We start from the raw sequence: 15,750 nt of genomic DNA on the forward strand, positions 1-15,750 counted from the left end.
TGGTACGTTCATGTATACCATAATGTTCATGTACTTTTTCCAGGCAAGGATATAGTTATACATTAGCCAAAGTTGCTAAGACATGCTCCAGACCTTAACATGGCCATCAGGACCCAGAAGCTCTTTCAAGGTACAAACCTAATCTTTTTGGGTGCAAGCTCAGTCGAAGTAGCCATTTTTATAATTTGGACACCCACCACCAATGATCTCATCATCTTATTCATCCTTGAGTCTCTTAGTGACTGCAGACTTGCATGATGCAGTTCAATTGGAAAAGAGTATTTAAAGAATTGAGTTAATCTATTCCAGCATTAAGATATAAAATAATCCTGGATCACTTTTGAGACTGAGAAAAGAAATTTCTAGCATATGCTTTTGTGCACTCCAGTTGCGTCTGATGAAGCAGACTGGAATCCATGAAAGGTTTTATTAGAAATATCTTTTCTCAGTCTTAGAAGTGTCCAAGATTTGTTTATACTTTTTTAGATGAAAAGGAGTAATAGAGTTGGATATTGCTTGAAATCATCTCATCCAATGCTGATGAAGCATTCTGAGACAGTATGAACAAAGGTCCAAAGCACATTGCAGAAATAATCGCTAGGGAATTCTAGGAACTGTAGTTTTGTGAGACATTTAGTCTTCTCTGTCAGGCAGTTCTGATGCCACAATAAACTTCATTTCCCAGGATTCCCTAGCACTGGGCCAGGGCAGTTAAAGTGATCTCAAATTATTTCTGCAGTGTGTTTTGGATCCTGGGTTTCCAAAAAGAGGAATACACTCATCCCTTCACATTTGCAGCTTTGACTTTTGCGGCTTTGATTATTCATATATTTTATTAATATGTTATCTCTAGGAATATCTAGGTCCTCCAGTGCAACTTTATGGTCAACTTTAACCAAGGACCTAGAGATTCTCAGAGAGAACACTCCACTAGGCATTTGTAGCTCCTCCAGTGCAATTCTATGATCAGTGTCTGGCAGATGTTGACCACAGAATTGAACTGGAGGACCTAGAGATTCCTAGAGAGGTGTTCTCTCAGGTAAAAAAATAGTGTTTTTTTTTAATTTGCATTTTTTTCCACATTCACATGGGTCCTGTGCCCCTAACCCCAACCAATGTGAAGGGACGAGTGTACTTCTAAAGCTTTCTAGCAAGGTAGGAGTGAAGTATGCATGTGAAAAATCTTGCTATGTTACTTGTTTGCAACTAGAGAGTTCATGAACCTTAGTGAGATTTATCACCTCCAGCAAAAGAGCAAGGCAAGGGCATTGTTGTTAAGGTGTCTGCTATTTGCTTAGCATGTCTCTGCAAAAACTACTCTTTTTTCTTACAAAGCAACCTCATCCCCCACATACCAGCAAACACAGGCTAACAATGAAAACAACCCACTGGATGCTTCCTGTTTTTCAAATTCTATCTAGCAAGGCAGCAGCTGCTATAGTTGTGTACCTAATTTATGTAATTCACCAAAAAATAAAATAAAATCATTCTTGTAAATGTGAAAACTTTTTCAAAACTGACAAACTCTTTCACTGTCTTGCTGGTGAAAAGAATTTCAGTCTCTCATTTTCACACACAAGGATGAAACTGAGAATTTACATCCACGGAGTGGAGCCACTTGGTGTGTACTATGCTTAACTCCTCGCACTGCCAGTGTTTCCAGAAAAAAACTGGGAATGTATTTATATATAATTCATTTTGTTCTTCCGTGCAAGAACAAATAATTTCATTTTTTCCCCTCACTTAGTGAGCATATGAGAGTAATTTTCAGATTTGGGGGGGGGGGGGGGGATATTTCAAAACTACTTTGTACTTGTTGGGGTGGGGAGAGAAATTCACACATGAAAAAACATGACTTTTGCTCAAGCTATTTAAAAAATATCAAAATTCACTAGTGGGACACAGTTCCCTTAACAACACTACTTTCAGGACAAGTGGAACCACAGCATCTCTGAGGAAAGCATTTAAACCTGCTATTAAAGCTAGAGAGCACAATGCCTTTGACAATACTTATCGCATGATATAATCATCATTTCATAGCTCCTTCGTTGGTAGAGTGTCCCTTTTCATTGATGGTAAACACCTGTCAATAAGGTCCCAAAGATGCTGCTCTTCTGTGGTAACCTCTTTGCATGGCTCTCCAGGTACTGGGCAGCCACATGGCTCCCTCTCCCTCCTCCCTATTCCAGAGCAGGCTTCTCTGTGCCCCCCTCTCCCAGACTGCCAAAGAAGGAATAGCTGCTTACACATGAGGCTGTCATTCCTTCTTTGGCAGGAAGGAGTGAGGAGAAGCAGGGGGACAGGGAGGTGGAGTTAAGGGCAAATGAGGAAGAAAGTGCATGGGGACTCTCAACAATGCAGAAAGCCCCATTGCACTATCAAAAAGAAGTGTAGTAATAGAAGTTCCATAATTGGTATTTTTTTAAAAAATAATAAAATGATTGCAGCAAGAGTGAGGTGGGACTAAGACTTGTGTGATAATGTCCTGAATGTGGTGGTCATCAAAAGCCCTACTACTAATTCCTTTCAGTTTGCTAGAATCAGTCAGAAAGGGCATGTGTCCAGGCACCAAGCACTTTGTTGTCATATTCTGAAGATACTGACTAGTATTCTACTGGGACTTCTGGTATTGTTATGGCTATGGTGGCAGCAATACTAAAAGGCAAAGAAAGGAAGGAAACAGGAAAAAGAAAGTGATACTGATTTCCAGGGAACTATGGGAGGGTCAGCTTGGGCAATCAGAACAGCCTTCCTATAATTGTTTGGCTCTGTGGTTTAGCCCCTCACCCCTTCAAAAAAAGTCAGGATTTCTTGAAACAGGTAGCCTGGTGCTGGCAGCCTTTTCTTCCCATCACTGTGCCAGTTCCATGTAGTAATACAGAGTAAGTCAAATTAATAACAGAATAGACTACTGGCGTAAGACCCCATAAGACCCTGGTCACTGTGACATAATTATATGACTTTCTGAAATACCTTCTATTTGTATATAAGACATTATTAAAAGCTTCTTCTGCCATACAATGGATATGTTCACATAGTGGGACTGTGTCTTTATGCTTTTGGTTGCTATTACTCATTCAACAACTCAGTGGCCAAGTACAGAGACCCTGGTTTAAAGGCTCTGTTGCTATGTTGTTAAAACTCAGTCACATGTGAGCTTCTAATAATATATGCCAAAATTTGGGAAAGGGGCTGTAATAATGGTAAAGAAGATGTGAGTCATCGTTTCATAACTGTAAATGCAACAGAGCAAATTCTTAAATGTTCAAAAACATTATATTTTATAAAACAAAATGGAGATACACAGTAAAATAGCAATGTCAGGTTTAAACATGGCTTAGAATCTGTAGTATTAACTCAGATGTAGATTCATATTAATGCACTTTGTTCACCCCAGTGTATGACCTATGGAATACAACAGGTAGCTAGCTCTGTGTCCTCAACTTGTGCTTGACTCCAATTAATGGAATTTGGGGTGCCAGCATAAAATAATGTACATCACACATATCTGAAGTCTTCCCCCCTTCTGTTAGAAATGATAGAAATGTAAAAAAGCTTTCATACAAGTTGATGACAAGACAGAGGATTAGGTTCCCCTAAAGAAAACTTTCAGTAGAGATAAAAGGGATAAAAATATGGAAGTGGGCAGTACAGATTAAAGGAATCATTCCGATTGATAATGAAGTTTGCATGATTTGTAAGAGCAATGATCTAGGAACAGATGCTTCTAATGGAAATTACCTACATTGAAATTAATGGGGGTGCTATTTTAGCCAAGGGAGCTCCATGGCTATTTCCTGTGTGTGTGTTGTGTGTGTTGTATGTTATTCAAATTATGCAAAACTATTAATAACTACAGAGTTGGATAATTAGATTAATTTCTGCACATAAAAACTTTCAGATAAAAAAAAGCTTTAAAATACCTAAAAAAAGAATTTATTACCCAGTGTAGGAAAAGCTTGGGTATAAAACATAAGCACAAACTACATTAAGATAGCTAACAGAGTAAATGTAGAAGAGAGAAATAGCAAAAGATGTAGCAGGTTACTTATACAAGAGGTACAACATGCATTAAATACAAATCAGTTCAAATATTTAAGTGCAAATAGTCACATATGGATTCCACTTTAAAATGAAATTAATAGAATTAATTTGTTAATAACTCTTATGGACATCTCTCTCTGTCTTGCAGAGAGAGAGAGAGAGAGAGAGAGAGAGAGAATATAAATACATACAATTGTATACAGTCAGGCCACAAAAATACACTTCATTATTCATCATTTGGACAAAATTAATTACAACATAATTTAACATTTAATTTCATTTCCATAGTAGCATCTATAGGACATTTTAGAAAGCAAATTCTTTTCCTGATATTTCAGAGTAGACGGACAGAAGAGTTTGGCTATTGTTTGAAATCTTATAATAATTAGGGATGTGCAAATCACAAAATAAGAACAGATAAGAAATTGGAAAATATTAACAGTCAAATTACATGTGCTTGCATCATAAAATAATTTATGACACCACTTGCTATTGGAATAGTAAAAGATAATCCACTTCTTGAGGCCCATATATAGAGACAGCATGGAATAGTAGCCTCCAAAAGCACAAAAATCTCTATGGAATCAGTGAACACAGATTTCTTTGTTTACACTCCCCCCTCCCAATGCATAGCTGTACAGGCAACTGAAGTCACAAGCATTTTGTGTCTAAAATTATTTTAACATTATGCTCGAAGTACACCGAGGAGCATTTCTTTGGGTGATAGATGGGCTACATCCACAGATAGAGGTTCTCATAAAAAGAAGCAAACTGTATTGGTCTGTAAGGAAAAAAACCCTAAAAGCTATGGTCAAGTAATGCTTTAATTAGGACCAACCAAATGTTTAGAAACTGCGAGCAAGCTTTCATGATTTATAGAGCCATTCCTTAGGCAACATATACTGCAAAAAGAGAGAATGAATAGAGGGATGGAAGGCTGTCTTGATGCTGAATTCATGAAATCTGCATAATCAGAGCCTTAAGATGGACTGAAGGAAGAAAAGGCATAAAGATTCACAGGTTTCAGACAAATTTTAAGTTGTACCTATGTCTGTTGTGATAAAGTGACACATAATGGCTGATTCTTCATATATGGAAATACAAAATCCAGCTTTAATTTATTTGAGTTAGCATGCCTGTTGGTTGGAAGTAAAATATCTAAATTAACCATTCAGCAGTGCAACACTATAACTGGAAGAAATTACGTATCACTTAAGGATCATTAGGCCAAATTTGGCTATTTTTTTAAAAAAACGTGGTTTGCCCAAAACTAAGTTCCTGTTTTGGTAATATAAAAGTGCTATATTTAACTTCCTGTTTTGGTAATATAAAAGTGCTATATTTGGCTTTTTCTACAAGAGAAACTGTGTGTTCTGGTAAAGAATGAAGATAAATCTGAGAATATCTGGATTTGGGGCTGGGATCCTGTTTGCTCCATTAGTGCAGATATGCTATTTGTAGAAACACATGCAACAGTGGCAGGTAAGGAAGGCTTTGGGTGAAAGAAAAAGGATTAGTGATTTTCTAAGCCACTTCTCATATTATGCCTTGACTTTGAGGATATCTTCTGCCCCCTGCCTGTACAGCCATGGTTTTGGAATAGGCTGGTCAGAGCTAAAAGCTGACTCCTCCTCTCTGTGCGAGTGGAGGAAAAAATGGAAAATAATCCTGATATAGCCTAATGCGTACAATGTGAGAGCCAGCACGGCATAGTGGTTTGAGTATTGGACTATGACTCTGGACACCAGGGTTTGATTCCCAGCTTGGCCATGAAATCCACTCGATTACCTTGGGCAAGTCACATGCTCTCAGCTTCAGGGTAAGGCAATGACAAACTTCCACTGAACAAATGTTGCCAAGAAAACCCTATGACAGGTTCTCCTTAGTGTTGCCATAAGTTGGAAATGACTTGAAGGCACAAAACAACAACAGCATTTTAAATCTGCATGTCATCCTGCACCCCATCTTTATAACTTCAACATAAAATCCACCTCCCTCACTCCCAGCACCTTTCATAACATTTTGTTTATGAGATATGGAGACTTTAAAAGCTTACCCACAATTCTGTGCTTATCTGGTTTGTCCTAATAAAGGCCTTGGTGCCAATAAAAGTTACCATGTGGCATTTGCACATATGTTCACATGTGAGTGTCTATACAGATTGGTGAACACATGTCTTGTACAAGCACACCCATGCTTTTCATTAATAATGTTGAAACCAAGGGATGGTTATTTTTATTTGCAAGACACAATGAAAATAACAGCAAATGATGATATGCTTCAAGAATGTTAAAGGAAAGTTTAATTGGAAATGCTACTTTTTAGTTGGCCTTTCCAAACAGTTATTGATCTGTTTTCAAAGTATAAAAAGGCAATGCTTTTCCTTTAATAGTGAAAGCATAGACAGACAAGCAGTATCTCATGTTCTCAGTTTTATGCTTGTATATTAAACCAGGAACATGGGAAATGCAGATAAATAGATCATTGCTTGGGATGACTTGCCCTGTACTCACTTGCTGGCTGCAGAGTGGATAGACAGAAGCATAATGCAGGGAAGGAACACACAAGGCACAGTATACACTTTTTCTGTCCCACTCCAAAAGTACAGCCCTGACATGCACAAAAGATAGAGTTCAGTTACACTTTTTGCACATACAATTTACAGTGTAAATAGATGTAATGATTATTGAAACAAATGTAATGAATAGCCATATTAAAGACAATTAAAATTTCGAAATACCTGTTTTCAATTTCTCGTAAGTAAGTTTTTCCTGATTATCTGTTAGTAAAACTGGAGGTGGATACTTAGCTCCTTCAAGAGTGCTTTTGTCTGAAGAGGGTGACGATGGTGGCGGTGGCGGTGATGGTGGCAGCAATGTGCTGTTTGGGCTGTTGATGTCTCCTTCAGCTACGAGCGTCAAGTCTGCTACATTCTCATCTTCAACAGTTTGAACACATTCAGTCTGCAGTTCTTTAGATTGCCTTTTCCATATTGGGGCATCTTGCAATGGCAGGACTGGAGATAAAGGTGTGCCAGAAGGTGCGCTGAAAGTCTTCTGGCTAATCACAGCTGGTTTCTGTTTATTTTCTGAAAGATTGATTTTCATAGTTGAGCTTTCACTATAGTTTTTCATGAAGCCCCCTTTTCCACCAAGCTGTGTATACATGTCCTTGACATCAGGAGGTTCAGTTTTCTTGCTGGAGCCTTTAGCTCCAGCAAGTATAAATGAAGAAGGGTCTGCTCCAGAGGAAGGCAAATGAAGAAACTCAGGCAAAACCAAATCTTCTTTTCTCAGCAGCCCTCGCTGGTCATCTGCTCTGTTACTTTGCACTTTGGAGACGAGCTCAAAGAATTCTATTGTAAGAAACCGAGAAGAGACTTGATTTAGTTACAAAATTCCATGACACAACAAAACAACTAACAGAATTCATTGCTAATGGCACATATTTTACTCCTTTTTCCCATGTTACTCCAACAATTCTGGAAAAGGATAACAGGATTCCACATATTAATTAGAAACATCTTCATTTTACATTGTAAATCATGTGAATAAATACCAAAAATAATTGTGAAAAGTAATTCTAATCCTAAAAACTTCAAATATTCTAACAGTTTTGTCTAATTAATTTTCGCTTGTCACATTGTCATCTAGTTGCCACTTTTAGCATTTTATTTTAAAAGATACTATCGGCTCCTGTTTGTAGTTATGTTTGACAAGAATGGGATAACTCATTCTCACAGATTACCTAAATAGCCACTTGATAGTTAGAACACATCCAATGGCCCAGTAGAAAATTAAGTAGCATAAAACTGAGAAAAACCATAAGGATCAGAAAAGACTCGAGCAGTAACACCAGGACCCAAAAACATTTAGCATGAGAAGACCATAACTCCAAAGTAACCCCTTTCCCCCCACTCAGATTTGGCTGCAAAGGTTTATGGTTAAATGCATGTACTGCCTCATTTCACCTCTCCCACCATCCATGTTGCTCCGGAGGTTTAAACAAACAGCAGGACACATTTAGCAAGCCTCTTTCAAAGAGGATTAGATCTTATTTAAGATCTATTATATTCAGGGTGTGTGTGAAAAAATACATGATTTTTAAAATTTGTTATTTAAAATTGAAATCAGATTGTTTTAATTAAATGCGTTTTGAGGAAAAATCTCTGTAAAGATTTTTTTCTATTTAATATACATTATGGTCCAAAGATTATTCATCATGAAACTGGGATTAGTTTTTAATTAAGTAGCATGAGACTGTATATTCATGCAATGTTTAATTTTTTTGGTTAATAAGAGCCTGTACAGACAGGCCAAAATAAAGCTGCTTCGGGTCACTTTGGAGGTATGCTGTTTAAATGATTGCATGGTCCTAAGAGGCCGGAGGCTGTGCCAAAGCCATGCTTGAGTCCTAAGGACTGGAGTGCAGCTTTGGTGCAGCTTCTGGCCTCTTAAGATGCATGTATCATTTAAACAGCATATCTCCAAAGTGACCCGAAGCAGCTTTATTTTGGCCTGTCTGTTTGGGCCCTAAATTCCATTAATCCATTTACAATATTATTGTAATATTATTGGGCAGTTTTTCTATCTAAAGGATATTACAACAGATGCTTGGTTTTACTGGTCCAAAACACACTGCAGAAATAATCCTGTTTGACACCACTTTAACTGCCCTGGCTCAATGCTAGGGTATTCTGGGAACTGTAGCTTTGTGATCTAATCAGCCTTCTATGGAGATAATCACACCCTTAAATCCTGCTGAGACAAGGGATCTAAAAGATGAAAATGGGTATTACCATACTTACCTGTGTCTGGGCTGTAGGCAGCCCGTATAAAGAGGAGTTAGTTATGACATGGGTATCAAGCAATCATCCATCTGTACTGCCAACTATAATAAACTTCAGAGCTAAGGGGTAAATATATGTTTGCTGATTATGTTTTAAAGAAAGTCACACCAGTGAACTGGGGGAAGTATTTAAGCACTTGGATTTAGAGACTCTTAAAGTAATGATTTCAGCAGTAGCTTCTTCTGCTGGCATAGAAAGAATATGTTCTCCCTTTGAACTAATTTATTCTAAACTGAGAAATTGTTTGGGACCAGATAAAACAGGAAAGCTTGTTTTTCTTTTCCAGATTATGAACAGACAAGAAGAGGAAGATGACTGAGCTACAGGGAACTGTATTTTAAGCTTTTCATGTGTGAACCGAGCTGAGTGTCTACATTTTTTTTAAAAAAAAGATATTTTGTTCATTCACAACAGTTAACAAACATGGATGTTTAATGAAATACAAGAATACATAAGCTATAATGTTATTGTTTTACTTAAATTCAACTATTTAAACTGTTATTCAGGTAATGATTGTTAGGAGTGGTGTGAACTTCCACAAGCAAACTCCCTGTTGGTAAAGGCTGTGTACTCTACTTATGGAAGAGGAAAGAAAGTAGTGGGGAAAGCAACACATGCAAATTGGTCAGTTTTTAGTTTTGTTTCTCAAATTTCCATCAATGTTCTTTTCCTGTTCCAAAAATTCCATTTTGGAATATGAAACTGTTTTTCTTCTCATACAGACATATGGATAGACATTTTTCCTAATATACACATATATATTTCCCAATGACTAAAGAATGTTTGTATACATATTCCAAATATAAACCCTTTTAGTCATGTGGATATTTTAAATGTACCTAAGATTTACATTTCCCCCCCCCCACTAAATATATCACAAGTCTCAGAAATGTAGATTTCCAAGGCAAGTTGGTATCTGATAAACAAGATGTTATGAAAGATGTTGGGAATTAAGGAGGCTGATTTTATGTTGAAGTTATAAAGATGGGATGGAGGAAGACATGCAGATTTAAACAAAACAAAAACAAACAAAAAGAATAGTCCAACACACACACATACTTAGGCCCAAAGTCAGCACCTGTCAGGATGAAACAAATACCAGAGCCCAGAGATACTGAAGGGCCCTCCAAGGTCTTACATCCCCCATTTTGGAACTCAGGATGCCTAGGCTAGCTGTACTCAGAGCCAACGAATCAAGCATGGCTGCAATCTTCTGTCATTTTCATTTTCTTAGAATGACTCTGGGCATCCCTGCTACCCTGCTTTAAAACAACTTAAAAAAAAAAAAGGAAAGCTTTAAAAAGCAGAAGGGATACCTACTTCTACTGCTGCCTGCCTTGTGTAAGTTTAGTGAGGTGACATGAATCAAGTGGCATATGGACCTGTACAAACTACTTTATACAACAGCTTAGTGGGTTTACAGAGTTATTCACCCATATATAACTAGTCTGTTGTTGTTGATGTGTGCCTTCATTTCAACTTATGGTGACCCTATCATGTGGGGTTTTTTTGGTAAGATTTGTTGTCATGGCCCTTCTCTGAGATTAAGGGGTTGTACAGATTGCCCTGAAAGGGCGGTTTGCGGCCGCCCTTTTTGCCCCACACTGAGGGTGCACCAAACAAATGGTGCAGCCTCCGGGAGGCATAAAAAGAACCTGCTTCTAGTGGGTTCTTTTTTGGGTGTGCCTGTTGTGCCATTGGCTCCCTCGTGCGCACCAATGATGTACATGTGGCACTGTGCCATTTAAAGGCTGCACCGTGTGTATGTCATCATGGTGGCCCCTGTGTCGATGGGGGTGAGCCATGATGGCGCCGAGGGTGCACAGTAGCTCTGCATTTCCAAGCCCTAAAATCGGCCCCATGATGGCACTTTTTGCTCGTCTGTATCGGGCCTAAGACAGTATGACTTGCCCAGGGTCAATCACATCAGTAGGGATTTGCACTCTTGTCTCCCAGAGCCCTATTTCAGCACTCAAACCACTACACCACAATGGCTCAGATAGGTTGATTTTTCCTTATCTGAAATGCTTGGAACTAGATGTGTTGTGGATTTTGGAATATATGCATATACATAATGAGGTATCTTGGAGATGGTTAGACCCAAGTCTAAATATGAAATTCATTCCTGTTTCATATACATTTTATTCACATAACCTGAAGGTTATTTTATACATAATAATTATGTGTATGAAACAAAGATTGTGTACACTGAACCATTGTAAAGCAAAGGTGTTACCATCTAGCCACCCATGATTTTGTTTTTTTGAGTTAGGAGTATTTTGGATTAGGATTTAGGAATTCCAGATAATAGAGACTCAACCTGTAGAACTAGGTAGTCAACCAAAATGAATGGCTTCCATTAAAAGCTGCATCTTAGGTGTAAAAATCACTCTGAAAATCTGTTAGTGAGTAACCACTATAATAACACACTATTGCTTCCATATTGTCATATCACAGTATCCGTTTGGACTGGTGTGGTTTGTAATGGGTTTGTCTAATCGAAATATTTTTGTTGCCAATTAAGAGAGAAACACAGAAAAATATTATATATATTCTATTATATATTCTATTACACACACACACACACACAGACATATATATAATATATGCTATAAAATATTCTGTTCTCACCAATAACAGATTAAACAAATAATGCACACTGCAGAATTGAAAGAAAAATGTTCAAACTCACAAAATCATCAAGTATTACAGTTTTTATCTTTTTCACTTGCTTTCTAAACACTTTTGCCCACAAAATACAAGTAATTCCAAAGTGGATTAAAGTTAACAGCAAGCATTAGTATTTTTTTAAAAAAAAAACCTTTTATACATGAATGTTAAGTTCAGTTTGAAAACTAATACTACTGCATAGACTTTAGAAAAAAGACATACCCTCTGCTTCATCCAAATTAATTTTCTGAAACATTTTTTCCCCAGTCTGTGCAATATTGTCTTCTCTTTTTGCTAGACGGAAATCCCTAGAGTTTTTTCCACTTTCTCCTTTTACTTTAATAGAATTAGATTTTCCTAGAGCTCTTCCCTCTCCCTGTATTAGAAGGAAAGGTAAAGGTCTACTTATATTTGCATACTACCACAAAGTGAATGAAATAAATTATTTATAAATAACATTTGTTTTGTACACTCAACTGTGATTAAACAAATGTCTTGAGTAAATTATAAACAACAACAACAAAAGAGAAGTATGTGAAGTCGAAGGCTTTCATGGTTCGCATCCATAGTTTTTTGTAGGTTTTTCAGGCTATGTGGCCATGTTCTAGAAGAATTTCTTCCTGATGTTTTGCCAGCATCTGTGGCTGGCATCTTCAGAGAAAGATCTTCTCTGAAGATGCCAGCCACAGATGCTGCCAAAACGTCAGGAAGAAACTCTCCTAGAACATGGCCACATAGCCCGAAAAATCCACCAAAAAAATAATAATAGAAGTATGTCTACATACTAACACACACAGAACATTTGTTGGGGCCAAATTATCTACAGTACACAAAGTTGAATGTAAATTTCCCTCAGCAATATTTCCCATGAAAAACAGGAAAACAACCTTGCACACAGCTGTAAGGGGGGCATAATGAGAGCTACATCATGCCTTTCCTTCTAATCATTTTCTAGTAATATGGGCAAAAGGCAAATGCAAAGGGTTAGGCATTCTTTTCCCTGGTGATGAACCACTCAGTACTGTGGCCTTTTGTTGCCCGTTTTCATGGGAAAAACCTGGGGGAAATATCATGTAACCTGTAGCTTAGTCCTTTGACATAGACATCTTGGGCATATCATCCAACTCATATTAGAAGAAAATAACATAACACATGGCATGTGTTGGTGAAAGTAACAGAAGTCCAAACCCACATATGTAAACAATATATTTTAATGTGACATAGGATAGCATTAGAAATAAACAAATCCAATTTAATTTTTCAGTTATTCTTTTCATTGACAGTTATTAATTTTGGAAGCACAATGGAGTGACAAATGATTTCAGAAAACTTACTGTGGGTGCTTGATTTCCTGCGTTAGAAATTATAGCTGCACCATGTTTTAAAGATGTGCCCTTTCCTTGCTCTGTAAATAACAGAAATTAATGATATTTACAAAACGTGCTGTTTCTCATAAAACATATGTAAATATACTGATGTATGATCAAGAATTGGGAAATACCCATTACAAGCTTACTCCACCTTGACCTCCCTGTGTTTAATAGAAAGGTCCAAAGGGGTTGTCTGTATACATTCAGTGGTATGTATGCATAAACCTCCATATGAGCAGGGATCAGCGGGGAATTCCCTGGAATCCGGGAAATTTAATTAATTTCTTTATGAGGATTTTGACTGAATAGTCTGGTAAATATTGGGGAGTTCTGGGGATTTTGGTAAAACATTCCGGGAAAATAGCTTTGAAGCAACACTGCCAGGGATACAGCTGGGCCTCCATATCCATGAATTCTTTATCCATGGGTTCAACCATCCATGGCTTGAAATATATATGTGTGTAATATATATATGCATCTATTTAAAGGACAGCATTTTACTTCACCTATGGGACTTGAGCATCCATAGATTTTGGTATGCATGGGAGGTCCTAGAACCAAACCCCAGAGGATACTAAGAGCTCATTGTACTTGCTTTTCCCATTGGGTTTCTGAGTGACCAAAAGTATTCCTAGCTTGTTTGAATTATGTCTTAGTTAACTATCGTATATACTCAACTATATGTCGACCTCATGTATAAGTTGAGGGCAAGTTTTGGGGCCAAAATTATGGATTTTGACATGACCCGTGGATAGATCAATGTAAAACCTGAGGGCTCCTTCAGTGTGTGTATGTGAGTGGCAAGAGGGAAGCAGAAATTAATACGAGGCTTCCCATGCAGGTAGGGCTGTTAAACAAACAGCAATCAATCAATCAATCAATCATCAAGGACTATCTGCTTGGCTCAGGACACAAAGAAACTACATGGGGAGATCTGAAAGAACTGCTATCATATTACCATACTGACCCATAAATAAGTCGACCTAGGCTTTTGGAGTAAATTTTCGGGCATAAATTTTTAGACTTATAAGACAAGTATATTTACTTTCAGCCCACTGTGATTTCTAAACATTAATTGGGGATTGCAATCTCCTGCCTGGTAAATGATGGGGAAAAAATTAAATACTGCATACTGAGGACATCATACTCTGTTTCTCTTACTGGTGGCACAAAGATTCATGCAGACCTCCAATAACTGCTTCATTTAGCATGGGAAACATGATAGAACCCAGCAATACCATATAATCCAATTGCTAAAGGGAGAAACAGTCATTAGCAGCAGCACCTTTTGGACTTTGCCCCCCAACAGACTGACTCAATCTGGCAAAACAGTTCAAATGGATACCACAGTCAATTATAAGAACAGATGCTGTTCAGGAAACCTAAATAGAATGCAATTGTAATTTGACCTAGCGGTTACCTAATGTTTCCCAAAAACATGATAGAAATCAGATTGATATAGATATTACAAACTCGTATCACAACACACAGTCTGAAGTTCAGAAACCACAAATGTTTGATCCCCTTGTCTTCAGTAGTCAATCTAGAAATTGGTCTATAGTTAGCTAGGGTACAGGGGAGCAAGGCAGTGACCTGACTACTGCTTCCTTCTAGGTCATCACCATGACAATGGTTTCTAAAGGGTATCCATGTTAGTCTGCTACAGCAGAAATAACAATCCTATGGCCTCTTAAAGACTAGCAAATTTATAATACAACTTTTGTGGACTACAGCTTATTTCACCAGGCACACAAAATATTATCCAGAATGCCACATTGGGTACTTACCATGAAGTTTCCTTCTGGATTTTTGAGAGGAAGAATCCACAGAACTTGGGTTTCTCCATCACCATCCAGAGACAGGCAGGAAGAACCAATGAAAACTCACAATAGCCGAACAACAAAATAGACTTTTCAGACTCCTCTCCTTTGGCCTCCCATGAGATCAGTTCTCTTACTAGCTAAGCTTGAATGTAGAGCACACAGGAAAAATAAGGGGCCCCTTATATAGGATTGCTGGAGGTGGACAGGGATATGATCAAAACATTTCTATAACATTCTAGAAGATTCTGAACAATGAACTGCACAGGTGCAGGATAATCCATTTGTGTGAGTCACAGAGACCACAAAGAATTTAAGTTCTTCAAGCACATGTTCACTTTGTGAATAAAACTTCTGTACCATGGTTCCTTTTTCACTCTGCAATGATGTAGCCCATTCTGACCTTACAATTGGAGGAAGATGGAAAGAGCACCTACTTTGAATACATCCTTGGTTGTCGAAGGACAGAAGCAAAGAAGTCCTCCCATATTGAGTGCTTGGGTCTGGCCTTGGTGAAGTGAACCCCTAGTACTAAAGAGACCTTGGATAACAGGGGAACAAAATTTTCAGAATGAAACAAGTGGTCGGAGGGCTCATCCTGATTTGAACCAGAATCAGACCATTCCCCTTCCTCTTCTTCAGAATCACCAGCATCGCCCCAGGTTCCTGGAGCTACTTTCCTAAGAGCAGACATTCCCATTGGAATCCCAATCCCAATCCTCAGAGGAGTGAACAGGAGATACTGCCTTTTGTTTACCAGACAGGCTTTGAGCAGAGATGGCCTTACTTGAAGCCCCTTGTGACGCTTTATGATGAAATTGTACTTGCTTCTTAGGCGACACACTGGTTGTAAGAGAAATTGCTAAGGGTTCCTGACAGGCAGCCTGGGCTTCCAAAAGTTGTTTTTACTACAGCATTATGGCTCACATACTATCACCAGGACCAGCTGTCTGATGAGATTTTTGTTTGGTGAGGGGAAGGGAGTAGGAGGTGGGAG

The 15,750-nt window shown here is 38.0% G+C and overlaps 1 protein-coding gene across 3 annotated transcripts in view; it reads right to left on the reverse strand.

Annotated features, from left to right (window-relative positions):
* LOC149280660 (regulator of G protein signaling 12-like) overlaps window positions 1–15,750 on the reverse strand; it is a 91,832-nt gene that overhangs the window by 7,600 nt on the left and 68,482 nt on the right. Inside the window, exons 15-18 of one of the 3 annotated variants that reach the window (XM_089500189.1) lie at window positions 12,898–12,968; window positions 11,786–11,939; window positions 6,785–7,399; window positions 6,558–6,654 (exon numbers count right to left, since the gene is read on the reverse strand). In XM_089500189.1, the coding sequence (XP_089356315.1) occupies window positions 6,558–6,654; window positions 6,785–7,399; window positions 11,786–11,939; window positions 12,898–12,968 (937 nt within the window). Of the gene's footprint in view, window positions 1–6,557; window positions 6,655–6,784; window positions 7,400–9,959; window positions 10,167–11,785; window positions 11,940–12,897; window positions 12,969–15,750 lie in introns of those variants that run through there. The other 2 variants (XM_089500188.1, XM_089500190.1) reach the window with 2 other exon arrangements.

The sequence above is a fragment of the Sceloporus occidentalis genome, unplaced genomic scaffold (assembly GCF_023333645.1).
Source record: "Sceloporus occidentalis isolate IW3139 unplaced genomic scaffold, rSceOcc1.0.p SCAF_150, whole genome shotgun sequence".
Classification (NCBI taxonomy): domain Eukaryota; kingdom Metazoa; phylum Chordata; class Lepidosauria; order Squamata; family Phrynosomatidae; genus Sceloporus; species Sceloporus occidentalis.